At 40.8% G+C, this 23,626-nt stretch overlaps 1 protein-coding gene across 1 annotated transcript; it reads right to left on the bottom strand.

Moving 5' to 3' along the window:
* Positions 1–375: 375 nt before the first annotated feature.
* On the bottom strand, positions 376–22,879 carry smarca2 (SWI/SNF related BAF chromatin remodeling complex subunit ATPase 2). Its single transcript, XM_011615939.2, has 34 exons — positions 22,786–22,879; positions 21,697–21,962; positions 21,050–21,179; positions 20,433–20,825; positions 20,175–20,276; positions 19,500–19,752; positions 19,255–19,381; positions 18,868–19,041; positions 18,316–18,489; positions 17,751–17,921; positions 16,978–17,028; positions 16,598–16,728; positions 16,379–16,436; positions 16,113–16,177; positions 15,849–15,996; positions 14,746–14,909; positions 14,215–14,281; positions 13,963–14,073; positions 13,261–13,503; positions 11,718–11,831; positions 10,602–10,706; positions 10,021–10,107; positions 9,899–9,945; positions 8,849–9,015; positions 8,058–8,221; positions 7,659–7,886; positions 7,413–7,490; positions 6,620–6,838; positions 5,813–6,036; positions 4,393–4,498; positions 3,635–3,736; positions 3,200–3,326; positions 2,598–2,731; positions 376–1,946 (listed from the first exon to the last, which is right to left on the bottom strand). The coding sequence occupies exons 2-34, from the start codon at positions 21,928–21,930 to the stop codon at positions 1,917–1,919; spliced, it is 4,728 nt and encodes a 1,575-aa protein (XP_011614241.1). The 5' UTR covers positions 21,931–21,962; positions 22,786–22,879; the 3' UTR covers positions 376–1,916.
* Positions 22,880–23,626: the final 747 nt, after the last annotated feature.

Raw genomic sequence — 23,626 nt, 5'->3', positions numbered from 1 at the left:
TACTCAGTGGGAATTTCAGCAATTAAAGGCCAATTTCACAACTTTGAAACGGTTTCACAGGAGAACAATTAGGGAGACAAGAGAAGTCCCCCACGCATGCGAGTGAGAGTTAATAATCTACTCTGCAAACTGGATCAACGGCCTCCAGGGACAGGGAAAAACTCTCCTCTGGCCTTGGAGATTGAGTGTTTCACATTGTTTATGGAACATATCGAGCTTCAGATTCAGGAGGAAAAAAAGCACTTTGTTGCCCGTAGCAACACGTCTGTGTCTGCTCCAAATTTCTGAGGTTTTCCCTCAACATATTCCATTTAATCTCCCTGAGTTTATTTAAATAAGATGGTCTCTGGCCAAATGAACTGACAGGAAATGTTGTTCTGTGCTGAAGAGTGGATGATTTTATTTGCTCTGGGTTATGAGTTACACCACAAAGACAGTGTGCAAAGAAAGCAAAGACAAGAAAATTGGCAAGCATGTGATCTGCAGACAAATATATATACAGGGATTAACCGCAATAAAAGAAATAAAGTCTACGCAACAGAAGAAGAAGGGCTAACACATGAACACGTCGAGCCAAATGTCACAGAAGATATTTCTAAAGTGTTCCAGGTGCTACCAGTTCTTAGCAACACCTTTCTGTTAACGTAGCCTCCGTGCTTGTGCCTGTGTGGTCACTTTAAGGTTTAATTTAAGTAAAGTACGAGAAAGGTTTTTGGCATTTACAGAATTAATGTTTAATAACCAGGCAACAGCTGATGCAGATGTTAGTTATATTTAGAAGAGGAGAATTTAGACAATTAGACATACATTAGGCAACATGAAAACAATATTTTGCTGTTACGATTAAGTACTGGTGCATATTTTTAAAAACCATATCATAAAAAATGTTCCAAAAACATCGTTTTTTTTTTAAGTCAGTAAAACCTAAATGTACTTAACGCTTAAAATCTGACAGAATTCATTTTTAAAGAACTGTTTCTCTTAAGTTAACCTGAATACAAAAAACAGGAACTGCATCATTAAGCCATACGTCCGCCCATACGGGTGGTCTAAGAGCCTTAACAGCTGAATCACAGCCAGATTCTGAAAAGTCAAAAATTATAATAATGCAAAAAGCTCCAGACGACGCTGCCGTGCCACAGAAGCCCCACAAAGGCCCATTATTCAAATTTAATTTGAAAGGCTTTAAAGAACGCGGCGGTGTGTCCTAAAAGGCAGCCATCAGCCCGGCTCTGAGCGGCGAGGACAGGAAATGACAACATTAATGACGGGTGTTTTCAGACTAATCTGAACACTGACAGTTGTTTTATGTTGTGTTGGCTGTGGCGGCTTTGTTCAATTCAACCACCTCTTTATTGACACCGAGACGGCTTGATGATGAGTTTTAGAACACAAAGCCTATTTTAAGTTGTCCTACTTGTAATCGTATATGAGGGGGAAAAAACAGAAATATAACACAAAAACAGCCCATAAATGTTGCTGTCGGTGAAGATTTCCATCGTTACCGTTGGATACACGAAACCTTCACGAGTCAAAGTGATTGTACGAGTGTTGGACGACGTCTCTGAGACTCAACGTTTGGCACTGCAAGAGTGAAAGTGATCAGAAGGTGATTTCCTTTTAAGCACCACCGACTCTGCTGAGGAATTCTTAAAAACGACGATCTCATCATTTCATTTTTGAGTTAGTACAAATAAGCAGAAGTGTGTTTGGCATCTCTCCCTACAAGGAACTGCAATCTTTCAAACGCAAACCTAAATATTAAACTCCAAAGTTGCTTTTAAAAGAGGATGAAAATGGGAAATTTGTATTGCTGGAGCTTATTGGTGGTGGCGCTGCTGGTAATACACAAGCCAAAAACCTATAAATGTGAAACAGTCATGGAGTAGAGGCCTTAAACAACCCCCCCCACATCCTCAGTCATCATCGCTCTTGTCTGACAGGTCCTGCAGTGAGAGAGAGAGAGAGAGAGAGATAAAGAAGAGAAGAACAGCACATGATTAACATCACTGTTTGGAACATGAACACGTGGACCAGAGGGGCTTTAGGTTGTCACAGATGAAGACATCTCCAGGGGAATTAATTCCTGAAGGTGAAGCTATTCTTATTATTCTTAAGGAGGGGAGCCTTTGTAGGAGGAGGAGGAGAACATAAAACCCCCCCTTGGAAAATCCTAGAGGAGTGGTTTAGTAGTCAGGATTATAAAGGAGGGGACTATTTTCTGAATGGAGCGAACAAAGAGCTCGGTATTATGCCGCCGTCACGTCCAGACAGCTGTGAACCTCATCGGCCCCTCACATCAGGACCTGGCTGCTGGCCGGAGGCTGCTGAAGGTCTGATTCTGACGGAGCCGTTTCACCTCAAGGCTCAACGCTCGACAGTTGGGAGTCACTGCTGGCAGGCAGCGCCGTGACTAGACCTTCCATTCATGTCTAAATGAATGTTCCATGTAGCACGGAGCAGAGGGAGCTCAGCAGCACGGGGATATTCTCACACCACCCGTGTGATAACGATATACGTCAATGACAGACAGGATATGCTGTGTGTGTGTGTGTGTGTGTGTTTTAAAGTGGAAACAGTGGAGCAGAACGACCTACATTGTCATCCTGGTCTTCGTCGCTGTCATCATCGCTGACCACTGGCTTGGCCTTCCCTCGGCTTTGCCTCTTCTTGCCTTTGTCCTGACAGCGCGCCTCCTTACTCAGCTTGATCTTAACTCGCACCGACTTGGCTGACGACACACAAGAGAGGAGGAGGACAAAGTTACAGCCCTCTGGAGCTGCTTAATCATGCTTTTCCTGCATTCAGGCTCATTTTACTTTAGTTTTGTCACTTAATAAACAGCTGGAGTCGAGATGGAAAAAGCACCTCATAAGCTGATCTTTTATCATCCTGAGCTAATGCATTATTTAGTACATCCCAGTGTGACATCACCGGCCCTGAACCTCATCTTCAATAGCGGGAATCCACACAGAGCAGCACTCATCCATTTCTCTTAGTGTAGCTAAAGCCCCAAAAGATGGTGCACTTGGCTTACTAAGGCCTTACTCATCACTGCAATAATGCATTATTATTGCCCAAATCACAGCAAATGTTTGCTACTTCCTGTTGGAATCAGATGACGCTGTTTTCCTGTAGTTAAGTATGACAGAGGAGAGTGATGGTTTATTTCTGGTTAAAGTACACAGGAGTGGATTACCCTCCGTCTCTGATTCGTCCTCATCTTCATCCTCCTCTTCGCTGTCGTCATCACTCTCTTCATCCTTGGCGATCTTCTGCCTGGCACTCTTGAACACAGACTGGAGGACAATGGAGTCCTCGTATATCTGTGGAGGGTGACAAATAAAATAACGGTATAGACGGGGAAGAACGGATGGCTTTGACACCGAATATAACCTCAATGATGTGTATTAGGGTGAGTGAGGAAGAGAAAAGGCTGCTGGGTAAAAAAAAAAGAGGTGGGAGAGAGGAGGGGAAATCAAGGAAGACACCCATGTATGAGAAAAGAGGAGGGCAACAGGGAGGGTTTCTCCTAGAAGTGATCTTATATAAGGTGCAGAGAGAATAGATGAGAGAACATGTGGACGTTTGCCATAGAACACACATGATTACATCACAATCATGTGGACTCTACCTGGGACCCCTCCAGGTTGAAGGTTTGAGCGTTGTGACAGAGGAGCATGACGTCCTTTTCCAGGTCTCCCAGACTCCTGTATTTGTGGTTTCTCACTCGATCCTGCGAACACAGAAACAAACGTGTCAAAGCGTCCTGTCCACATTCATGAGGGGACCAGTGAAGCATCCTTTGAGTTACCAAGGCACCGCCCGTCAGTTTTAAACTTGCACACTCTTGAAATATTTGCTGTTGGGGAAATATTGCAGGTTCTCCCCTGGAGGAACCATTGAAATCCCTCAAGCTCGTGTGCATCTCTGTATCCGGTCAAGTAAATGAAGATGCATGTGTATTCACAGACATCTGTTAGATCCGTGATTTGGGGGCGGTAGAGCAGCAATTCTCTTTCTCTCTGGCGCTCACGATGGGTTCAAGTACAATAAAACAGAGGGGGCCATTCAAGCACTGCGAGTCTGAAGTACCGCCGACACATCCAGCCAGATGTATCCATCACCCTCATGTCATTTATCTTTTCATTCTCATGACAATCAAGAGACAAGTAGAACCTGTGAGGTCCATAATGTGGTTCACATTTATTATAATAGTATCTAACAATGTTAGAGAGCTTTATAACCAGTGTAACAAATAAAAATGTGGCTCATCCTCACCACAGTCTAATGGAGAAATTTATATCAGTGTTGTTTCATATTTTACATTTTATTCAAGTTGCTATTCATATAATCATTATTCAAAGCTCAGATCCATCATAGCAAACATACCTTGATCTTTTTGAAGTCCACAGGTTTTCGAATGAGTTCATAATATTCTGGCAGCTCCTTCCTGGATGGCAACTGGACAAAGACCTCACTCAGCTGTCTTCCAGATCTGGTGACACAGAACATATAACTGATGTTAAATGCCTTTTATTGGGAGATAAACAGCAAAAGTACACACAATTTAGAAAAATTTACACTTTATGAAGCACACAGCACCCTTGAACTATGACCTGTTTGGGTCCCATGTTAGCAGCATGGGACATTGAACCTCTGTCAAACTATAACACCCTATTTGATGGTTAAATTATGCCAATAAAAAAATAAGAGAAAAATAATCACATTTTAGGCACTGATCTTGGAGACACTGTGACTCAAACCATCCTAGTCTGTTAAACTGTTAATAAAATATAGGGAAAAGCCCGTGGAAAATATGAAGGGCTCCTGGGTGCTGCTCTTTTCTGTAATAAAATTCCCCAATATTATCTTTAAGTCTATAGTCCGATAAGAAGTTTGGAGGCGCAGCAGCAGATAATTGCTGATGATTAGAATAGAATTCAGAAAATGATTTCCCTGAATCTTGAGCAAGATGAAGGCTTTGAATTATGGTGCAATCTGTGCTGAAGCCAGAAAGGCTGCAGCTCAGATTTATGGCAGCAAGCGGCTCCTCTTAGAAAGAGCGCCAACTGCTGACAGACTCAAATGACCAAAACACTGATGATACGGCTTCAAATGAAGGGGGTTTCTTTAACTCAGCACGGCAGCCTGCTGCTGCTGCTGCTATGTTTTGAGATTTAAGGACGTTTACACCCTCCAGCTAAATGGAAATTCTGTTATTGTTTTATACAAATGAAGAGAATCACTTTTAGTCAGTTCCAGGAAATGGAGATCAAATTTACCCGCTGTTGCAATCATGCTTAAGTGGAATGGAATTTAGTATGGTGAAACAGTTCCGACGTAGTGTCGGCGCGGTGGAGAGGAAATATGTGAGTCTGACAGAGTTAGCTACCAGACTGAGGAGGTTCACAACGAGCAGCCCTGGAAAGGAATTATATGATCTTGGAAATCCAAGTTGCACTTTCCTGAGGAAAAAGAAACGTTTGCTGGAGTAGCCAGCTGGCACATATTTGAGTTATGGGAAGACAAATTCACATATTTCACACACAAAGTGAGGTTTACGTGGTAAATGTATGTCTGCTATAAATATGTATGACACTAAAGGATTAATGCACAGACAGTAAAGCCAGTTACAGAAAATCAAAGTAACATGTAGGTTATCGTCCCTCCATTCTGATTAGAAAAGTAATTAGATCAACCATACAGAAGTAAACACGCTAAAGGACTTTGGTAATCAGTCAGCAGGAGGCGTGGCTAAGATTCTGCAGGACGTTCTAGTCACGCATGGAAGTGTAACCTTTTTCCTTACCCATCTCTGTAGTTGATGACCGTATCGATGATGGTGTTCATTTGTTTGGTGAGCTTCAGGGGGTTCGGGGAGAGTTTCTCAGCTGGGGGACGTCCACGTCGCTTCTTGCCCTTGGAGCCTCCATCGTCTCTGCTGGAGACGTCTTTGTCCTGACGTCTTTTGCGTTTGCGCTTTTTCAGCCGGATTTCTTCCTCCATTTCTTCCAGATTTCCATCCTCAATAGCCTGTGATTTAAAAAAAAACAAGCCGCAGTAAATGCAGCGTTAATAGCAACTACACAAAACATGCAGGACGAAACTGTTTTTTAATTGTGCGTAAATGTTGCAATATAACATTTATACACAAAATGTTCAAAAGGTCTCATTACACAGGTTTTTAATGTTTCTTATTTTGAGAAAGTCTGAATTCTCCGAACAGCTTGAATATACCACCAAAATACCATCAAACTCAACGGTTATTCTTTTTCTATTCCTGTTTCCCTGAAACAACAACCACCTGATCCACAGTCAATAAGATGGATCTGCCCTCCCCTACACGTCTCTCTGGGGGGGGGGGTGTCACATTGAATTCCGTGTGGTTAAATCGGTTCCTTTACCAACAGGCTACACAGCAGTGTTAAATCTAGTCACAGTATACACGTCATCTCTTCAGGACGTTCTCCAGATAGCGAAAACCCCTTGATTATAAAAAAACAAAACAAACTTTGTATTTGTGAATATCAAGACAGAAATGTGGCAAAAACCTGATCACAAGTGTCAGACAAAATAAATATAATGAATAGATGTACAGCATATGGTCAGACGTTACCCGGAGCCACTGTTTCTCTGTCAGCGCGTCGCTGTAGTCCACATCCCGGCGACAGCGTGACCCCCGACCAAACATTTTTTCCTCTTCTTCTTCGTAAGTGAGACGTTCCACCTCAGCATCATCTTTAATGATCCAAGAAGGCAACTCATCCTCTTCCATTAGACGTGGCTTACGCTTGGGGTTCCTGGCATCCTCCCGCCGTCGGTCCATGTCCATGCGCTACGGGAGAACAGTAGGAAAGTGAAATCAGCAGGAAGATGACATAAGTTGGACAGATTTACTGTGGAATCACCACATTCTTCCTCTTCTGTTTTATTTATGAAACCACAATTTTGAGTTTGACAGTTTAATTCAGAGGTGATGCAACTAGGAGCTTCATTTATGACAACGGATGTGACTCCCTGGGAGCAGACATGGGGCTTCACGCAGATATAATGGATGAGATGAGGGTCACACTGGGCAGCTAATTAGAGGTGGCAAACCTTGAGATCATAGCACCCCCAAAACCAAAGATGCCTAATATAAGATGATCTAAAACTGTGATTATGCACGTGTATGAAGTCGCTGTACCCAATAATATAGTGTACACAGGTTAAAAAAGAAAACTCACTACACTCTCCTGCGTGGCAACACATCGAATTTAAAAAAAAATAAAGGAAACAAAGGATAAGCCATAATTACTCAGGTAGAGGAGGAACAAAGTCAGTCATCAGCTTCACCGCTTAGTTACAAATTACAGAGTTTTTATTTTTACTGTTTGCTCGTTAAAGAAGTAATGACTTTATTAGAATACCATGTAGAGTTCGAATTCCTCCTCATTGCGGGCAATCATCTGGTTAAGAGTTTCATCATCGGGAACTTCGTCTTCTTCCTGGAATTGCAAAAACATCAAAAGATCAATAATTAAGACGGTCCAGGCAAAGTTATGAGTATTGATTTATTATGGTCGGTTCAGAGTGGACTGATCGTGTGTGATCAACAGATTAATTCAACTATCAGTAAAAAAACAAGACTGTGTCTCAAAACCCTTCCCACTCACCTCGTTCTGCTCCTCGTGTTCTAAAATGGCCTGCAGGAAGGCACGGCGCTCGTGGCTGGAGGACTTCTGGTCGAACATGCCAGCTTGGATCACCTTTTGATCAACATTGAGCTTGTATTTGGCAGCTGCCAGGATCTTCTCCTCCACACTGTTAACGGTGCAGAGTCGAAGCACACGCACTTCATTCTGCTGACCTATGCGGTGAGCCCGGTCCTGAGCCTGGAGGTCCTGGAATCACAAACATTAGATCCCAGCATTAATGTGTGGAGATAAAAACATAAACTGATACACCTTGAGTGGATATGAAGCAAAACATGATTGAGCTGAAAAGGGGACGACAAAATGAAAATGTTTTGGATGTTTACACAGTTTCTGATGCATCGTCAGCTTGGCACCAACCTGGTGGGGGTTCCAATCACTGTCAAAGATCACTACAGTGTCGGCGGCCTGCAGGTTCAGGCCCAGTCCACCAGCTCTGGTACTAAGAAGGAAAATGAAGTACTGGGATCCTTCTTCATTAAACTTCTTCAGCAGTGATGCTCTGTCCTCAGACTTGGTGGTTCCTGAAACATCAAACCACAACACCTTTAGAGCTCACGACTACTCACCTGTGTACTGGACCTCAACTCTGGCTTCATTACTAATGCAACATATCTGTTTCCGACACTGTAATTAAGCAAGATAGCGCAGCTCAAGATAAACTAAAAATTCTACTGAAGGTGACACTATTCAAGCGTGATTTCAGTCAGTGAAAATACTTTGAGAACAAGAAATAATGAATTCTAAATCACATATAAGAAATATTTTCTCATTTATCTTCATTCAGCTCATAAAATCTTTAATTACTGGCATAATTTTTTCTCTTTAAGGCAAATACGTCTTTCTTAAATAAGAAATCAGTGTAAGACATTTACCTTTTGAGGAGTTTACAAGGGAATAAAGACATGCTTTTAAAAAATTGCATTTGTCTTTGCCTAAAATTTTTAATCAGAAAAATCAGGCTCTCTGTAATATACTTCTACTCTCCTTGAAATTGTCTGTGAAAGCCTACATTTGACAAATAATTCATTTCACGCTGTCGCAACGTCTGACAGGACACGATTAAAATCAGTTGCACGGAACCGACTGCTCAGGTGGGACGACAGTGTATCTGTGAGGAGCGGAAAAGTCCTCCTGTCTCGTGCACTTACCATCAAGCCGTAGATAAAGAAAGTTGCGATAGCTGAAATAGTCCTCCATGATTGTCATAAGTGAGGTCATTTGGCAAAACAGCAGGACTCTGTGGTTGGTGGCCTGCAGCTTTGGCAGAATGCGATCAAGAAGCTCAAACTTTCCAGAAGCGCGATACAGCTCGTGACTTCATGTCAGGAATCAGACAAAGCACAAGTAATGGAAATCATCATTACCTATAGAAGGCCATTCATCTCTTTCATATGATGACAGATTTTATTGCATATTAATTGGAAAAGAATGCAGAGAGGCAAAATCAATCTAACAAATACATGCAGAGGAAAAAATATGCATCCCTGAGGTCTGGTCAAAGCCTGACATTCACTGTCCTCTACATTATCCATAATGGCGTTCCCCTGCCGACTGTTCAGTCAGAGTTCAGGATCTCCACAGCTCATTATTTTTAATTAATCCTATTCCGTCTCAGATTCATACACACAGCTTGGTGTCAATGACTGTTTGTGGTGTCTGTGACATGTAAAGCTGTCATGTTCAAATTAGAGAGAAAGAGAGAAATGTTCAAGAGACAAGATGCTGATTGACTACATATACAACTATAGGAGACTCCTTCTGATGTACAATTACAGCAGACTCCTTCTGAGGCACTAATGAAAGGGAGAAATACTCAACAAGGAAGAAAAGCCTGAGCCAATTATGTAAATATTTACATTGACCAAAACTCTGGTCGGTGACACAAATGCTTTATCAAAACTGCAGTGTCCTGAATATAGTCTATAGCATAGAAATGTTGATCCACAGCGGCAGACTCTTACAGAGTTTTAAACTATCTATAAATAAACTTCTTAAAACTTTCGATTAGTAGAAGCAAAGATTTATAGGATGCAGGAGACTGACAGGTGAGTTTTAGGGCCATCAAACAGCTCACATCTGTGAGAGAGTTAACGCAGCAGCAACGCTACGTGTATTTCATATTTCAGATATTTGTTAGCATATTAATGAGTGAAAAATGAATCTAAGCAACAATAAAAGACAATATTTAAGTAACTTACCCGCTGATGATGCCATTTGGATAGCCCAAATGTTCAGCAAAAGATTCCTGAGATGGAAAATAATGTTAATGCTGCACAATGACTGTGAGAGATGGAGACAGTACCAAGCCAAAAGCTCTCACCTCGATATGCTGGAACATGTACGGATGGTTGCAGATCTTTTTCAACTGCATAATGGTGTTCATCAAGGTCTTTGCCCCTCCTTTGCCCTAGACAAAACAACAATGGACATTTAAAACCAAGTGCACTACAATTATGCTCAGCATATTTTGGATTTAATTGTTGCATTCTATTTCATTCATCTTTCCTTTCTACTATGATCAATCAACATTTTAACAACATTGAGGTGCCAAACATTTTAAATGAGCCCCTACATGTCTAAAAGGTGAGGGTGTGGGAATACTGGGTTTGAAACTGTGTGAACGGGATCCAGTCCTACAGTGTTCAAGTATCTCAGTGATATTATGATGAGTTTTCAACGGGACATTTTCCCATTTAAATTAAGGCTAAAAGCCGAAACTTAAAAAAAAAATATATATATGTACTGCTCATTTCAGGGCGAGGTCAAGGGAACCTCCTGGTTTCCATAAACCTGATGATAAAGAATGAGAATGTTCCCTGAGCTAAACAACTGTGTCAGGCTGACAGGGTGGTCAAATGAAGCTCTGATGCAGCAAAGCAGCTGGGGCCTGGTTCCACTCACCTTCTTGTCCTTCTCCGAGCCATCAGTGAGGAGGATGCCTTTCTGCATGTGGCGGTACAACACCTTCTGTATAGCTGACATGTCACACTTTACGACATACTCCACCTAATTTAAAATTTAGAAAGAAAAGGAGAGAGAGAAAAGGTCAACAAAAGATGACTGAATTATTTTTCCACAATCAAAATCACAGCGACACTTTTATGTTGAAATACACCAGTCTTATAAATAGCAAAAATAAATAGTAAAATGTACAAATCCTATTTAATTTTTAGAATAACCACATGAAAACTACAATTAAAGATTCAAGATTCAAGAGTACTTTATTGATGACTCTCACTCTATGTGCGTTACCTTTAAGTGTTTGTGTTTGACCCTGAACAGCTAAGATCCTTTATTTGAGAGCAGTCTAGAGTGTTCATGTACTTCCTTTGAATACCGAGGCCTTTTTGATAAGCTTCAAGTGTCCTGGCATTGAGCAGACGCTCATTAATATAAGATCTGACCCCAGTACACTGAATATGAACATGTGTGTTGCAGAAGGGTTTTACTTCACCGACTGCTTCATACACGTTATTACAGCTTTGTAGTGTAATAAACAAGAGAAAAAAGAAGACATTATTTGTTTCCATTCCAGAGGAGGAGGAGCAGCCCCTTTTTTGTTTGGATTTTAGCGACTGCCACTGTGTCCATTAAAACTTTCAATTTTATTGAAAGTGTGGGTCCCTCATGCACAGTTGAAACTGGTTCGCCACAAACTTTACGAATGATTTGCTTTCTCCTTGCGCCTGACTTCCTGTCCCGCATGGGCTGCACTGTGCTAAACTGCTGCATTGTGCTACCCCATGGGGCAAAAATAGAAGTCATGTGTAGTTTCTCAGTAACAGAGCCGAATAAAACACCGAGGCATCTTCAACTGAGTTGCTGCTGGGAAAAACACTTTTTTGACATCATCACATTCATTTGAAGACAGATTTGAAGATTTAAAAATCTATTATTTGTACACCAATGTTAATACCAGATAAATCTGTTGAATCAATGATGCAAGACTTTTTAATTATAAATCCTGCCAGTAAGGTAATACCATTAGAAATGAGGTTATAAATCTTTAAATCTCACCTTCTCTGGGAGCTGAGACTCCACCTCTTTCTTTAGTCTACGGAGCAGGAAAGGACGGAGCACTTTATGCAAACGTCGAATAATCAGGATCGTCTCCTCCTCGTTTAGGTCAACCTAAACAAGTCACAAGCAAATGTCACAATACGAGAATGAATTTCACATTGTGCACGTTGTTATGTGTGTGTGTGTGTGTTTTATGGGTCTTTTAGAAACTAACCCTAACCCTTAACACCAACCCAAGGTTCAACTCATTGTTTCTTTACTGTTTATGGGTCTGAGACTAGGATTCCCCTGTGAGAACCAGGCGGCAAAACATTCCATTACAAAGAGCCAAATGAGGACAGACCTAGAGGGGATTGGCAGAACGATTGACAGCCCTGATAGCGTTAGTAAATACCTAAATTCTTGCACAAATTAACCTGAAGTCTTGTTAATTAGCAGCTTTTGCAGCGCCTGGCAGAACATGATCGACAGTGAACCAAATATGAAGAAATTCATGTGAACCATGCTGAGAAACAACAGCCAGCCTTCTTTTGAAGCATACTATAATGACTTTACCCTATAGGCTTACAAAGCCTTATACGACACCCAATTATTAACAAAGCATAATGCTTAGAATAAACAGGTCTATTTATATTGCTATGACTTTCTAATCGTTGGACACCCTGGAATGAAGCAACGTGCATCTTAATGGAAAAGGTAAAAAGTGGGATTGCCCTTAGTTTTAGAAAAAGTAAGGTTTAAATTTTGTTTTCAGCAAACTTAAAATAAAAGCCATCTAAGCCTCAGGCAAATGGTGACACTTGAAAGGGAGCAGACCTCACAATTTCTGAATACAGATACAGACTTTCGCTGAACTTTATAAAGGAACTGTGGAAGAAGATCTAAAACAGAGTATAAACAGAATATATAAACAGTATTTTTCCCCTCTTTCAAACATGCACATTTTGTTCATTTTAAGCAGCATTAAAATAAAAGCTTCAAAGAATGAAACAAAAAATACAAAAACTTCTTTCTAGTTTTTAATCTGACATTATTAAGAGGAAGTTCTGATAGGCAAAAGACGCTCTTTCATGCAGGTTATGCAGCCAGTCACAAGTATGATGTTTTAGTGCATCTGATTGTTTTCCACAAGCTGTCGGTTGCTTTATACACACCGAGTTTGATTCAGAATGAAAAAATAAGTAAAGGGTGATGGTTGAAAATGAGGCTAATGCAGCCGTGCCTTCATGATCCAGTGCTCAAGCTATTTTATTTATTTTACTCATGTAGTTGATTTATATTCATATAAAACCAAATTGAGTTTTCATGGCGTGATATACATCTAATTACGCACTCAGGTACTTGCTGATGCATAGATTGCAGAGGTCACGGTATAAATTATTGCTAATATAGCCTTTCCCACTACTATGACACTTGCACCATGGTTCCATAAAAATTTGACATTAAATCAGTTTGTAAATAAAACTAATTTAAGTGTGATTATCACTCGATTTTAAGTCGAAGGCCAAGCGTGGAATTGTGAAGGAAAGTTGGTACTTGCCCTCTCTCCTGTCATGGCAAACGGAGCGTTAAACCACTGTTCAAAGGTGCTGCAGCTCTTGAAGATGGTGGGCAGGAGGAAGTTGAGCAGGGCCCAAAGTTCTGGCAGCTTGTTCTGGAGTGGTGTGCCGGTGAGCAGGAGGCGACGAGGAGCCACATAGTGGGTGTTCAGCACCTGGGTTAGCTTACAGTGGTGGTTCTTCATTCTGTGACCTTCATCCACAATCATGTATTTCCAACGAATCTGTGTTTGGGAAAGCAGTAATTGGACCCTTTGAACTAATAAAGATGGCAGCAGTGTATCTAAATTTACATCTGAGGTGTTCGAGATACAGAGCACCAGCAAGGATGCGGTGAATACTTTGATGTCCTGCTGTAACTGCCCTCAAGGTACACAATACTAAGGAAAATTAAAGTTTCTTCATCCCTCACTTGGCTTGGATTGATATTTGTGCTCAATCCAAAAAGAGCTAGCAATAATTGAATAAATATAAGAAAAGTGCTAATTAATGCTACCTGCATTAAGCAAGGAGTTGGGTCTTTAAACACGGTTCATGATCTTCATGTTAGCTTGACGTATCTGATGTTTCTAAACAGACTGAGACCATGGTGGGTGTATATACAAGTCATTCCTATCGAGGTTCACACAATGGTGAAGCATCAGGACACGGCACAGATGGGGAAAAGCTTCCGTCTCTTTCACCTTGGCCAGTATCTGCTTATCCTTGATGATGTATTCATAGGTTGTTAGCAAGACGTTGAACTTCCCGCTGCGGAGTTGAGGCACAAAGCCCCGACGCAACGCAGGAGTTCCCTACAGTGCAAAGACAGAAAAGGAACAATTTTTTTGTCAAAATGAGCCAGTCAAACTAATCATGAGCTAATGCATGCTTTGTTAGAATTATAAATAAAAAAAGAGAACCTACACAGGCATCAATAATAAAAAAGGAATTACCTTGTAAGAAATTTTAACCACAGATGGGGACCACTTGTCAAGTTCGTAGACCCAGTTTGACAGAGTTCTGGAATGACAGTTGTAAAACATCACAGTTGTAAAGAGTCAAGGGAGAGAATTACATCTGATGTGTATAAATTAAAAGAGAAACGGGCATGGTTTATTTTCAAACTGCAAAATTGGGTTCCACTGGGTTCCAATCATAAGGGTTCCACTTAACAATAAATGCCTATTAAAAGTTTCAACACTGTCGAGTACTGCAGTATGACCCGACTGCTTTTGACAAACATTTTAGGAGTCATATCCCACTCAAACGCTCAGGCCTAACATTTAACACTTTCAACAGATTTCTGGCTTTTCTGCTTTCACTGATGGTCATCTTCTGTTTCAATAGTCAATGTCTTTTAATCTAGATGAGCGATAGCAATTTCAAAAAGCGAATGCACTCATTCCTCTTAACACTTAAAGCACACTTAAATCATAACACTGCACATTATGAGTGGTGATAGATGACAGCTCTGGTGTACTGACGAGAGAGGAACAATGATGAGAAAGGGGCCGTTGAGCCTCTTGTACTCCATCAGGTAGGTAATGAGTGCAATGGTTTGGATGGTTTTGCCAAGTCCCATTTCATCAGCCAGGATGCCATTTAGGTTGTTGTTGTACAGGGATACCATCCACTCAAGACCCTGGGTCTACAAAACATGGAAAAACATGTGTAAGGAAATTTGTGCACTGAAAATAACAGGATCAGGTAGAGACATCAACATTTGGCTAACTTACATAAAACCGGTATGTATAATATGTGCTTTATTGAGAACTATAATGGTAACATGTCAGAATCATTACACAGATCGCTGATGGTACAAAGTAAAATTGATCAATTATGAATTAAAGTTCTCCAGGGGGCCACATTTCTTATTTTGAGTAAATCAAAAGACAGCTAGCAACATAAGGCTGCTATCTGAAAAGAATCATCACTGTAAACAGAGCTCAGCTCAGTGGAGAAGAGATTGTTGTGCCACACGGACAAATAACCTCTATTCCCATCTCTTCACAGCATTTGATGAGTAACACCCTACTGAGTGATGGATGCTCCAGTCAGAATATACAACATACAGTCCATCTTTGATCGCAATCATCTGTTTTATAACCACTCTTCTTTTGAGCTGAGCTGTGTGGCTTGGGCCAGCCTGCACAGTACTGGTTGCAGCTTGTGCAATTAAAGTCAGAACAGGCTGATTTATATGCTGCAGTATTTGCATTCAATTAAGTAGCTCAAAGAAACTCACAGACAATCACAGGCAAGAAGAAGGGCCCACAAAACCAGCTGGCTTTGCACTTCTTAACAATAACCATTATTTAATTTCCATCTTATAATTAAGTATCATATTTAATTATCATCGTGATCATCATAATTAATTTCTCAATATACCTGACTGATGCTGTGAGTGGTCCTTTTTCTGTATTACGCTCTCAAGACTAAAAAATCTGTCCTTTACTCCCACCTTGTGGGTGACATATTAGCACATCCTATCTTCTGGAATGTGTAATATTAGCCTGTAATTATCTGGACCATGTTATCAGTCAATCTCAACATAAGTAAGTTGTGGCATGTAAAGTCATAAATGTACCTGATAATGTTTGAGTGTGCCATTGATCATCAGGGATGACTGCTTCTCTACACGCTCAATTACCGCATGAGCCACCCCATAATAAGACTGGGAGCTGGTGTGTCCAGTGGGAACACTGTACTCATCATCAACATCTTGCTTGGCTGAACTGAAAAATGGTTGTTGAAATTATTCAAATCCATCAGAATGAACAGACAGATTGACAGACTTAATCTCAACAGCATTTTCAAAGTCTTTCTCTTAGTGTTGAGATGTGACACATACTCGATGATGTGCTTGGCATCAACTGTCTTCTCTTCTGTTTCCGCCTTATCTGCTTCCTCTTCCTCCTAAAAAGACAAAATAACAACACAACTGAGACAACGTGCATATTCACAGTTAAAATATAAGAAGCAATAACAAGAGAAAATATTAATTAATATAAAAATAATTTAACTCAAATGTATAGAGCTGGTGCCCCGTGATAGAAAGGGGCTGAATGAAATGCTGAATAAGCCCTATTTGCAGTAATGCGTTCACTGGTCACTGACCTCCTCCTCATACTCGGAGCCGCTCTCCTCGCTGTCTGATCGCGGAGCAACCTCGTAACTGAATGTGAACAGAAACAGGAAATAAATGCAAACCTCATGTATAACTTACCCCAACAAAGGAAGTTGAATCCCACCGTAGGGATTACATACCCTATATAGCAAACGCAAAATGTGGTTCTACAGGTTTGACAACATATACCCAGTGATACATTTTCTCACCCAGGGTTCATCTCAAGCCAGGCCTCCAGCTGACTAGATTTGGGGGCATCCGTTCCCTGCAAAACCTTCCCAGTTTCAGTCTGAATCACTTTGACCGGCAGGTCACTCATCTGGCTGCTCTCATCCATGGGCTGCAGGACATCATGAAATGTAAAGTTCATTACTTGCAGTTCACTGACCACTGACTGTCACCTCCTGTTGCATACATCACGTCTTCATGCATCAGAATTTACATTTATCCTCAACATGTTTGGTTAAAAAAAATAAACCATTTGGACAGGAGTAAAGGCCAGGTTGGAAACAGGAAAATTTGCATTCTTATTGCATCACAAAATACACAGAAACAATAAAACTTTCTACCAAACAAGAGTGCAGCTCACCTCTCCATCAGGCCCAATAGCACTGGTGCCTTCGCCATCTCCTTCAACTCTCTAGATAATGTCAAATTCAAAACGAGTTAGTTTACACACAACAATAACAGTCTACTACTTACAGGAACAGCAATATAATCTTAATAATGGAGATTTTATGAAAGGCACATCAATGAATATTATATTTTTTACCCAAGAAATATAAAAGGAATATAGCCATGCATTCCTATAAGCACATATGTCATCTACACAAAATACTAAAACAAATCTGCTCAAAATTGATTAGTCTGAATATTAAAATATAGATTAATTATATTTTTAAAAGCCCAGATGGAGTAAAAGGGCTTTCTAATGCATCATAGGTTATGATGAAGTAGGAATAGATTTCTGAATCACCATTACTCTTAGACAAAGAGCCTTTTAAAAATATTCATATTTGGAAGCGTCAGCCAGCTTTAATAAGCAGCTCAGTGTTTGAAGACCTTTCAGTCAAAGTTAAAACTAGATCAAATGACAAAATGTGTAATTATGAGTCCTCAGCTCACCGTGTCTGCGACTTTGAAACAACTGATTGTCATTCTAGCTGCATGTAGAAATAAACTTAATGACGCCCCATGAGAGTAAAGTGATTATAGTCCTCAATGTTGAACCTTTGACTGGCAATCCAATATGACCCGTCGTCTCACTTAATTACCACAAGGACTACATCTTATTGTGTCAGCTGGAGATTTGTTTGACTTGTGGGATCAAGCCAGCAGAAAAAAAATCAAATAAAAACCTACCTTCTTTCTCTTCTTCTTCTTTTTCTTTTCCTTAGCTGCTTGGGCAGCTTTGTGTTCATAAACCAGAGCAGTGAGATTGGCCACATATTCATCTGTCTGCTGCAGCAAGTAGGCAAGACGCTTGTCTTTCTTCTGGTCGATTAGTTTCCTGTAACCTTCCTCGTCTTCTGCCTGATAAAGGACGGTGGTAAGTTCATTAATTTGTTAATTTTAGCCCAAATGCAGATGATTCCAAAGAGATGAGTATCACAATTAAAAGAAAAGACTGGTATTACATTGTTATAACAAGGAGGAAACTTGTACTGCAGTATCTAAAAGGGTGTTTCAGTCATTCTTTTTAAAGCGAATTTGGAACGTTAGCATAGATGTAATAATTGTAACCAATTAAAGATATGGACATTGTTGTATGACAGAGAAAAAAGACATGTTAATATTTGTCGCCACATTAAATAGGACTTTGAAAGTAAGCCAGAGAAATCTCTTCATATTCCTAAAACTATGCAAACATTCGCTGATGCTGTTTTGGTGTCTGACAAGCATGAAATGTTGACTTTGGGGTTCTCACCATAAGTCTCCTCATCCTCTCCTTCTCGATTCTCTCAGTCTCCTTCTTTTGTTCCCGCTCTGTGTTGGTGTGCCAGTTGGCAACTGATCGCGTGAGTTTTTGGGTTTTCGCAGACACCGAGCGATGATATTCTTTAAAGTCTTTTGCATGTTGAAGGATGCTGTTGAGATATTCCTATAAAAAAAAACACCACCTTGTTAGAATGAAAACTATTTAGACAACAAGGTGAGATATGAGGTTTTAGTATGAAAAGCCAAAATGTCTATGTCAAGTCTCTCATCTATTTTTAATAAATTTAGAGTAATGACTGAAATCCGTGAGCAGGCTAAAAATTAAAAAGGAGATTTTTACTTTGTATTGCCTACAGCCAGATTTCTGACGTCTTTTCGTTCATTCAACTTTTTCTGCGGCATCTTGCAGAATTAAAATGCTATCAAAGTGAACTCATACAACCATGACCGGAGGATGTTCCATCATTGCAAACACTCTTCTTGAATACCAAGTTTCTGTAACTTTTGGAATTTTCCGTATAAGCTCTGAAATGCAGATCACCTGATGTTTCTGCCTGCGCTTCTTCTCCTGCTCTAGCTTCTGCTGTTTCTCCAGCTTCTCCGTCATGCGTGCCTCCCTCAGTGTCTGACGCTTGCTGCGCCTGTAAGCCTTCGAGTTAAGAGCCGTCTCCAGGGTCGTGTCTCGTCTCATGCATGCCACCACATCCTGTCTCAACTGGAGATGGTAAAGAATTACACAATCAAGTCCATAAACATTGATCAGGATTTTATCGAGACATTTGAATGGTAAATCAAAACATAGTGCATTAAAACTCAAGGTTGGTCCCTACGTACGTAAATCATGAGATTGATCAACATAAATAAGAGAGGGACCATCACAGTAGGTCAACTCTTTCCTAACTCCTGTGTAATGTGTGTGGATGTCTACCTGCCGCTGGAAGTTGAGCAGTCGCAGTGCCTTGAGCTCCACAGTGGCTCTCGTTCTAAGATCTGGGGGAAGGGAACCAGGTAAACTCTCCAGTTCCTGGATCCTGTGTGCAATCCGGGCCTGCAATCTGGGGAAAATAGCTAGTCAGAGGAACCTCGTAGTCAGCCAAAGTTTAAAAGAAACCTCTCTATTGTAAAGACCTCTTAAAAGGTGAGAGTCACAATTCTAATGCAGCAAAGATGTACCTATACTCTCTCTCCTGTAGGATTGCCACTGGGTCCAAACCCTGGGGTTTCTGCACTGGCGTTATGCGATTCTGTTTCTGCTGCATCTGGAGCATTGAGGACCCCTGCTGACCTGGGGGCTGAGGGGTCACCGAGCTGCCCGCCATTGGTAGAGCTGGCACCACGGAGGCCTGGGGTGGTGCAGGAGATGGACGTCCACTGGCAGCAGGGGCCAGGTGCTTCTGAGCGTTCCCTTGACCTTCACCGCCCTGAACTGTTGACACAAAATATTGTTACTATTATTGTATGATAATTGTCAAGCAAAAAGTTAAGATCGATGTATTTTCATCAATATGGTCTCATGTTTGTCTCTTGTCCAAAAATATTCTCATTTTCCAGAATAACTGATCTAGATAATGAGAAATTTCCACAATTTGTGGTTCGGAATAAAACTTTGCAAGAGATATAGACAGTGTGTGAAATCTGTATTTTTATTCCACCTTTAATGTACTGCATCATTCTCAAGTGTGCAACTTCAAATAAGATGTTTTTTTATTATAAAGATAATTTGGCCAAAGATGGTATAAACATGGTCTTTGAACATTTCTCTTTAGGAAACTAGGCAAGATAAGTGAAAAGCTGAAGGCATCAATGCATGCATCCATTTATGTCTGGGGTTTCTGTGGTCTCACTCACCATCAGACCAAGGCTTGGGTCCTGCGTTCTGACTGTGTCCTTGCATGGCTGGAGTAGGGCAGGGTCCTGACTGAGGAGCACTCAAAGAAGCCATGGGCATACCTTTTAAAACACCAATCACAATACTTATTGTATGTTTAACATGCGTTACTTTAGCCAGGTCATAATAACGACATGATACAAATACATGACACCAAATGTAATGATTGTAACTATGTGCCATTAAATTGAATCTTTGATCACATTTGCCTTTATTACCTCCAGGCCTGTTGTAAGGACTCATGCTAGGTGCTGGGGGCTGTTGCTGCTGCTGCTGCGGCTGCTGTGGCTGCTGCTGTTGCTGTATTGAGGGCAAGCTCCTTTTCCCCTGTATAGCCAGCTGGAGGTTTTCGGGCAGAGGCTGTCCACGACCCAAGATCTTATAAGCAAGGATCTGGGCTCTAAGCTGCTGAAGCTGGACGGGACTAAATGCAGAAGGCCCCCGTCCCTGATGACCCATGGGACCACTCGGTTCTGGGGGTATCATGGTTATCATAGAACCTGACTGGGAGGGAGGTAAATTCGGTGGCGTGGGTCCCCCGCCACCGCCTGACAAGGGACTCGATGCGTGCTCATGGACGCCCATGGGAGATGGATGGGGAGACATGTACCCTAAAAGAGAGAGGAGCAAGCAAATGAAAATCCACACATATTTAATGTACAGCAACTTAAACAGCGTCCACATAGAAATGATTTCCAAATCGTCTTAAGCGTCTATTCATAAATAATTAAAAATACAGAAAAAGAACAAAAACACAACAAAATGTGGTTTATCAATGATCACTGACAGACTGTTGAAGAAACAGTGAAAGCAGCCTAAGAGGCTAATAGGATACCTTGGCTGTGCTGGTCCATAGGACTCTGGGGAGGCCCCATACCACTGTGCAGAGTCCTAATCCCAACATTTTTCATGTGGCCAAAGTGTATCGCATCTGCCATGGTCTTGTCATTCATCCCCTCCATCGTCTGGTAACAAAGTAAGAAAAATGATACAAATTGAGAATTTTTTTGCATGACTTATATCAAAGCAAGTTCAAGCAAGTTTAAGTTGAAAAGTTATTGCTAAGAGAAAATAAGAAAGAAGTTATTAATAAAATCCAAAAGGATAATGGGTTCCTTGGTCATCATACAAATATGACATGATTAACAGGTTTTTATTGCAAATAGTGTGAAAGACAACAGCACAATAGCACAGCCTTATAATCAGATTAAGTGTCTTTTATGGAACATGGCAAATATTTAGTGATCTTAATACTGAATATCTTTTTAGTTTGAGTTTGCCTGCTTCTTTTCTATTTGTTTCTTAGGTCGAACACCAAGGACCATGCTGGAAATAAGTACTGCTTTAACATGTCATCCTCTGTATTTCTGTTTAATTGTTTTGATTTAGAAATCAATCAAAATAAATCATGAAGTGTGTGTGCTTAGGACAGTTTTGAATGAAACTGTTCATTTGGAAGGCTGATGAATTTAGACAAAGTACCTTGTGCATAGGATACATGCTGTCCTGAGAGTAATCACTTTGTCCCTGGGGCTGCATGCCATGAGGTACATTAGGTGTTCCAGGTCCAGGGCTGGGTCCCATCATACTGTGAACAGAGCCTGGAGATGGGTCTGGTCCTGGGCTGGGGCCCATAATAGGTCCTGGGGACAGACCTGTCCCAGGTGAAGGACCAGGATGGGACATACCACCTGTTGTGTCTGTAGGGGTGGACATCTACCAAATTGATGGGAAGGACCCCCGCACAGCTTAAGAAATAAGTGACATGTCAAAATTAGTAGGATGAATCGTATAGCATTTATGACGTGTGAAAATATACGCATACATATGGTCAACTTTACATTTTTGTTCAAAATTAACGCCGTTACGGAGCTCTTAGTGGGAAAAGAGAATTCACAGGCTGCTCTTTCTCAGTGTAAACATCCCTACGAGATGGACTCTGCCTTTAGCTTTAGCTAGCAGCTTCTGTACCATTCGCATTTCCGAATTAAGTTCGTTTGGAAATATGTTGTAGCGGTTGTAACGCAGTTACATGCAAATTGTAATATAGCATGCGATAGGAACTGAAATAAAGACTAAGGATTAAGTAAATTAAACATAATGCGCACCCATAATATCGCTATATCTTGAAAATTCATATGCAGAGGCAGTAACGTGAGACCGAGAGAGACCACTTTTTGGAGAACTACCTGATTCTATCATGGCTTCCACAGAGCTGGTGGCCATCACGGACATGCAGATAAAATCAAAGTTTAAGTTAATGTCAGGCTCTACGGATGACCCTGTCAAATTTAACGCGATCAAAATTGGCTTCGTTGTGTCATTTTCTAATGTGACCGCTTTGTAACCACAACAGCCGTCAGTTCGCTCGATCGTTGGGTAACTTAGCCAAAGCTAACTGATGCTAAGTGATGTTAGCCCTGGCTAGCATACTAGCTATTCCAACTGACTGTTCCAACGATTTACAAAATACAGCTAGCCAACATGGCCACGTCAGTTTGGACAGTAATAACACACTGACAGGCTTCGCAAAAGTAGTTGTTAAAAGCAAAGTTCCTTATATCCATTTACCTTTACGATAAGATGCCACTGTACAAAATTAGATGTGTTTTTTTTTCTTCAGGAATATGACTGCAATACATAAGTTCCCTCCCCCTCAGTGTTTTGCTGACATAATAACTTTCTCTTGAGTTGCCGTCCGTGATTTGTCTATGTCACCGGAAGTCCCGCCTATCTCTACGGTGATTGGATGGACTAGGTGTCTATCATGCAACAATTCGTTGCGGGCGCGCCCATTTTTTGTACTGTAACTTTTTAGCTGGGCAGCCATGACTGTAAATAGTCAATGAAAAGTTGAATTAATAGTAGATCTGTGAGCTACAGCATCTAGCAAACTTAGTTGGGTCTTTTTATAGTTATATGAAATCAGGCATGAAGAGGAAAAGTCTATTAATTGGGAGTTTTTTGGCTGTCACATCAAGTGTACATGGTTGTGTTTAAGTATATTTAGTGTTAGTTGAGTTTATTTCAGACATATAAAAGGCAGCGAAATAATTATACTCGTGCATATTTGACGACATTAATAAACAAAAAAAATACATATAAATAGTAGTTTTGAGAATTAGTATGTCGACACACTAAGCAAAATGTATTTTTATAGTTGCACTTGCATAGACAGTGTAATTAGGCTAACATGAATATTTAATTTCTGATTATAATACTGATGCCTTAATATAGCTTGGCTATGTTAATATAGCAATGAAAATGACAAAATATGAAAGTAGCTGGTTGGGCAATTTTGAGGCTGTATTGTACGTGTTCTTTCCTCTGTAGGCCTTCTGTCCTTAAAGGGACGCAAGAGGGCAGCAACGTCCACCAATACTCCTATTTCTGCAACTGTCCCACACTAACA

This window comes from Takifugu rubripes, chromosome 21 (assembly GCF_901000725.2).
Source record: "Takifugu rubripes chromosome 21, fTakRub1.2, whole genome shotgun sequence".
In the NCBI taxonomy this organism is placed as follows: Eukaryota; Metazoa; Chordata; class Actinopteri; order Tetraodontiformes; family Tetraodontidae; genus Takifugu; species Takifugu rubripes.
The sequence above is the reverse complement of the archived record's forward strand: the minus strand, read 5'-3'. Positions and strand labels throughout refer to the sequence as shown.

Bases quoted from the DNA above. Each gene is read 5' to 3' on its own strand.
- smarca2 (XM_011615939.2), bottom strand. From the start codon at position 21,930: ATGTCCACCCCTACAGACACAACAGGTGGTATGTCCCATCCTGGTCCT. The intron at 20,277-20,432 runs GTAATAAAGGCA...GTGTTTTAAAAG, and splicing joins TCCTTACAACAGGCCTGGAG to GTATGCCCATGGCTTCTTTG. The intron at 16,729-16,977 runs GTGAGCTGCACT...GATGTCCTGCAG, and splicing joins CTATTGGGCCTGATGGAGAG to CCCATGGATGAGAGCAGCCA.